Source organism: Athene cunicularia, assembly GCF_003259725.1.
Source record: "Athene cunicularia isolate RWA chromosome Z unlocalized genomic scaffold, athCun1 chrZ_part2, whole genome shotgun sequence".
In the NCBI taxonomy this organism is placed as follows: domain Eukaryota; kingdom Metazoa; phylum Chordata; class Aves; order Strigiformes; family Strigidae; genus Athene; species Athene cunicularia.
In genome coordinates this window covers 10,706,769-10,712,768 of record NW_020799143.1, presented here as the reverse complement: position 1 = coordinate 10,712,768, position 6,000 = coordinate 10,706,769, and the positions used below count along the sequence as shown (strand labels likewise).

At 33.6% G+C, this 6,000-nt stretch overlaps 1 protein-coding gene across 1 annotated transcript in view; it reads right to left on the bottom strand.

Moving 5' to 3' along the window:
• Positions 1 to 6,000, bottom strand: part of LOC113490019 (contactin-associated protein-like 4) — a 234,238-nt gene that overhangs the window by 79,151 nt on the left and 149,087 nt on the right. The window contains exon 4 of the mRNA XM_026866169.1: positions 5,757 to 5,904. Within this exon, the coding sequence (XP_026721970.1) occupies positions 5,757 to 5,904 (148 nt within the window). The remainder of the gene's footprint in view (positions 1 to 5,756; positions 5,905 to 6,000) is intronic.

Here is a 6,000-nt window from a genome sequence, read left to right as displayed (position 1 = left end):
TTCTCTTCCATGTTATCTGGACAGGTGCCTAATACTGTATCAAACCAGCAAAGTGGCTATTTAGCAAGGACTCAGTGGTAACAGAGATACTTTCTGGCACATTATAAAACATGTCCTAGCTTTGAAAGTAGCACAACAATTTAAATCATTTGAGATGAAGATGATGAAATTTCTTATGACAATAATTTCATAGTTCCCCTTTCACTAGTCCACACAGAGCCTCCTATGACTACCCTCTCCCCAACATCCATCAGCATCGTGGATAGGATATTATACAAAGGTATGAGTTTAGTTAATTGTGGAGTATTTCAGATGAGCTTCACATGAAAAGAGATGCCTGTCATTCATTTTTTTCTGCAACAGAAAATCAAATTTGACTGTTCATATTCTGAAGTCCAAATCAAAAGATTTGGAGCTTGACAGAATTTTATATTTTGTTAATTATTTTGAACTGATTGTTTCCATCTTATCTCTGTTGTTTCTTGCTGATAAATAAATAAATAAATAAATACTGCAAATAGAGATGGCTCTTGTACTACCAGAAAAAAAACAAAGGACTTACCAAAATTTATAGAAAACCTTCCGTGACACAGAAGAAAGTTGGTTGTTATTGGAACTGTTCCTCTAAATGGTAGGGGTTTGGCTAATACAACTTTTGGCCATGTCACAATAAATGCATTAAACCCACCAACCTAAACTACAGTTCCTCAGACAAAGTGCTGTATAAACTGACAAACAGTATTTATCTACCAAAATTATAATGCTCTGGAGAAAACAGAGTGGTTCAGTGTCCTCAGCAATAGAAAGTTTTTTAAATGTACTGCTGGTGTTCTTACTAGTCAGGTACAGAAAAAAAAATGCCAAAGCTTCAGTTACCTCAGAAACATTTTATTTTACTCACTGGCTTTTGTACATGAACAACAGTGAGATACCACACAAGAGTGAGATACCACATGCATCTAAATATCAGTTAAAGACATGAATGATAAAGTGTGTGCTGATTTGTCTACTGGATAAGTCTGTACAACAGCAAATATAAAATAACCCAATTAGGTGATTCCTTGATTTATCTTTCATTAAACAACAGAGATTTTACTAGAACTGTGTGTTAACAGGTTACATATGAAAGTGGCTGTGGTCTTTTTCTTTTTTTCTATTTTACTTATTTATTCTTTCTTAACTATGAATCTCTTACCACAAAGTAGATCTGAGATTTATGCCTCCTGGCCAGGTCAATAATGTTCACTCCATTGTAATAAATATTTTCAAAACACCCATGAAAGTTCCTGTGTGACAATGTCCCTGATTTTCCAGGCACTGGGATCCCTCCAAAGCTGAGCTTAGAAAGAGAAGAGAAATCAATGATACTATTAAGTAATTTTTTAAGGAAAGTATTTGCCAATAGTGTAAGAGCAGAAGCCAAAGGTGAGCTAATAATGAATCCGCTGCTTCTTGGCTAGTTCCTTTTATCACATCTACATATTAAAAGAACAGACTAACAAAAATTAGTGTATATAAAGTCATATGTATGTTTTAAAATATTCTGAAATGTTCACATTTTTTTCTTCTGAGGATGCCTATAAACAGTTGCTTAGTATAGAGTTGTATCAGTTTTCATGGTCCATTACAGCAGCAAAACCAAGAAGGACAAGGCCCAGTACATGCAGACTATGCTGGACAGTGCAAAAAGTGAGAAGAGAGATTTTGATGGCAACTTCTGCAGAAAATTCGAGCCTGACTTGTCCACAATGTGCAAATCACAACTATCATAACAGAAAACAAGAGTGCACCAAATAAAATTATTTTAGGGCAGATTCAAAACAAATGAAAGGAGATACTTATTCCCTCTCAAAATCCTAAGGCTGTGCAGTTCCTTGATGTGATGCTATAGGTTTACTTGGGTTCAGAAAGAGATTAGAAGATTTAATAAAAATAAAAATCCATTGAGAGCTATTAAATTCAAGAATATCACTCTGTCTTAATAAGTCCCTGAGGCAGAAACTGTTAGAAAGCAGTAGATTATTTGAGAAAAGCATTGCCACACCAGTGAGTTGAGTTATACTCTGGTCTATGTTTCCACTCTGGGGCACCATCAGAAACAGGATGCCAGTTTAAGTGAACTTTTGAACTCACCCATTTCAAAGCTATTCTGGCTGACATTGTAGAAAAGGTTAGTTTAAACTAATTCTCTTTTAATTTTGAAATTTCACTTAATATTTAAAATAATTTAATAAAAACCCCAAATTAAATAAGTTTCAATGAGTTATTGAATTCACTTTTATAGTCAGGAATGCAATTCTAAATACAGTGGTACATATCTTTTTGGACCCTTTTTTTTTTTTTTTTTTTTTTTTAATTTTTAGCCTACTGGTTTTCAGTGGATGGAATGAGAGCATTATAATTAAGGGAGAAAAGAGTAAACCAAAGAGACTTATAATTTCCCTTTCGTAGTGCCAGGGGATAGCTTAACCTAAACTCTGTTTTACATTGCTTAATTGTCACAATCTGACATTTCAGGAACAAGAGACAGGAAATGTCTGTACAGATTCATCAGTCTCTTTTTCACACACTAAATAGGAAGAACTAACAGTCAGAGGCTGAGAGACATTTTGGGCTGAGGTGGCTTTAGAAGCAGTAGTCATGACACAAGTAGATTTCATCAGTTCACATGAAGCCAGGTAGATGACCTGGAGGTAGAAAATGTCTGTCTTTCTTACATGAAAAAGACTGTAGAACAGGAGTAAGAAAACTGAGGAACATGGCAGAGGTAGCAGAGTGAGGAAGGAGAAAAACTAAATAGAAAGAATATGGGGTAACTCTTCTGGTGTTTCATTTAACTCCATAACTGACTAGCCATAATTAGTCTTTCTATTCCAGCTAAGAAGCAAAAATGGAAGGACTGCTTCTGGATGCATGCTTTACATACATACAAAATATGGCAGTCCTTGACCTAAAAACTTTATAGTAAAAAAGTATTCTGTGTTAAAATAATAATAATAATAATAATAATAATTAAAAAAAAAAAAAAGCCAAAACCAAAAATCATAATAACCTGGTTTATCCTATGGATATCTATCATGGATATTATGAAACCTCACTGAGACTGTAATTAGGAGGGAAATGTTAGTTCTGAGGATACTAGGCTAAGGTATTCAGAGCAGGTGTTTTGCTGGAGGACAACAGGGCAGCAAATTGAAAGTAGTGACAATTGTTGTCCTGTAAATATTACTTAATTCAGACAATAATGACTTATTTTGGATGTAATATTTAATTTACATTTTTCAGTATCACTTTATGGAATAGTGAGATCCACTGCATATTTTCTTGCAGTTTTAGTTTTAGTTGTGGAATTTGCAACAGATAAGACTGAAAGAAGAAATTATTGCATTTGCACTTGAATACAGAACACAGCCCACATACTCGGTGGTAAATGGAAAGAGACCTGCTTAGTCTTACAATGTAAGACCCAGTGAGATCTCTCTGAAAGGAAGAATGAGAAATGGGAAATCTGGATCTGAATCAAAGTTAAAATAGGTATCATTGACATTTCTGCTTTTCTTTATTTTCCAATCCCACCTGGAAAAGTACATAGCAATTCAGAAACAGCCAGGCATAATTACTGTAACAATAACTACATGTTCTGCATGTGTCTGATAAATGGAGGAAAAGACTGGAGGGAAAGAATTCATCTTCAAAATTATCAAATATATTTTAGACCTGCAAGACTATAATCTTGCTGTTGTCAGTATCAACCACTGAATTGAACTTCTAAAAGCACATGCTAATTCTAGATGTTCAAAGTAAATAAAGGTATGATAAACAGTCTGCAATTCATTTGGCATGAAAGCATTTATACACAGGAAAAAAAAAAAACACTGACATTTCAAGAACTTACAACATTATTAATACAGAAAAAAATCTTAACCAGCTTAAAAAATTTCTGTATTTTTAACACTATCATGTTCTTTATGTACTGCATTACAGTTAATAATGGATGAAGTAAATATTCTTTTTAAATTCAGCTTAATCTTAGATGATCCTTATCATTGATTTGTTTCCATAAACTAGCTATAGGATTGATCCTGCACCATATAAGACAGAAAAATACATAATCTTCCTCAAAAGTAGTTACAGACAACACACAAAATATTTTAACTGTGTAATGCTTATTTTGTATGTTTTATTAGTTTTAGTAACATGGACACTGTCAATTTTTTGTTCTTTAGACTTGTAGATTTTTTTTCCATTGGCAGCATGACAATAGGGATATCACAGAAGAAAGTCATAAGATACCTCGCAATGTGTGATATAGAAAATTACAGTAGTGAATATAGATAATTAAAATCTAGATTTTAGGCATGTGCTTAGTTTACAAATGTTTGAGAACAAGATTTTGTGTAATGATTTCAAAATTGTCGAATGCACAATGTAAAGGACTGGGATGAAGCAAAGCTGACTGACCTTCAATGAAGCTTAGAGACAGGAAAGAAAGTATTCTTATCAAGTACCACAGAGGTGAGATTTCAGGTGAGATATTTAGATGAGCTTTCAGCTGGGAATGATAAAGTCATCTGTTCAGCCTCCATTTTTAACTTTTAGTAGTCCTAGTACTTAAAAAAGTGAAGGGTAAATTGAACTTTGGCCATATTTCTCACTTACAGCAGTATACTTATATTGTTATAGGAATCATAAGTCATGTTCCCATGTTCTTGCGGAATTCTCTGTGGGATTAGCTTCTCACACCCTTCTCCTGGCATGAGCTGTCTGTTCTCTGGGATGGGACATTTTACCTAATTTTCAAGGTGACTTAATCTCCTGCAACCAGGTTGAAATTGTCAATATCCTTAGTTCATAATCTTTTACTCATTTTATAAAGTCAAATTTAAGGCAGAAAGCCCAGAGATGCTTTTCACTGATGTTTGGTTCAAATTAATGGGAATAGAAGAGAGATACATGGAGACCATTCAGAACAGATCAGCCATGTAAAGAATGACTTAAACAGAAGTTGAAAAAACAAACAAACAAACAATCAAACAAAAAACCTACCAAAAACAACAGAGGAAAGTACTTAGAACAAGTAATTAAAGAGGTTACTTAAAATAAACTGTTTCCCTCATGGAGAAAAGATGTGGAAAATAAAAAGCAGTAAACAACTTCCTAAGAGGAATATTGCTTTAGAAGTCCAGGGACGAAGAACTGTAACAGGAAGAAAACAGGATGATTTACACTGTCCAGCAGATCAAAACAACAATAACACTTATGCATTTGTCTTCCAAATACTTGTATCAGTTAATAATGTTTTATTAATAACACACAAATTATTCCATAAGTACTCCTTAAATACATAACAACTTTGAAGTATCCTTCAACTGTGTATTTTTGGGTCTACCTACTTGTTCTCTTATTGGCTCAGGACCAAGACCATATATATTTAAAACAACATTTTCTCCATTTTGCCCTTCAAGTAGAAGGTATACCATGTTAAGATGAAGTTTAAGACTATCAGAAAAAGAATTTGTGGTAAATCAGTTATTGGATTATGTTCATTCCATTCATTCCAACACAGAGAGAACTGAAAAATAAGGATCACATTTTGTTAGATGATGCAGAAACAGTGATGCCTGCACATAAACTTACTGAAACAGTTTTTTTCAAGATCAAATTTAAGCTTAGAAATCTACTTTCAAGTGTAATGTAGGTAGCAAAAGACAGTGACTAATACTCATTTCATTTAGCTGATTCACCAAAACACTTACTATATGTGCATCCATACACTTCAATGCGCATTCCAATTCTGCCATTTGGATTCCAGTCCAAAGGCACAAAACGGAGAAATCTTGCTTTAATGGAATGCTGAAGTTTATAGTATATGACGCTGTCTGCATTTGTGTTTCCAGCAAAGGCCTACAAGAAAATGAAAAAGAGATCAGCCACATCCATATTGAATACATTGCATAATATGGAATTATTGCTGATTTTTTCATTTTTTTAACTTAATCT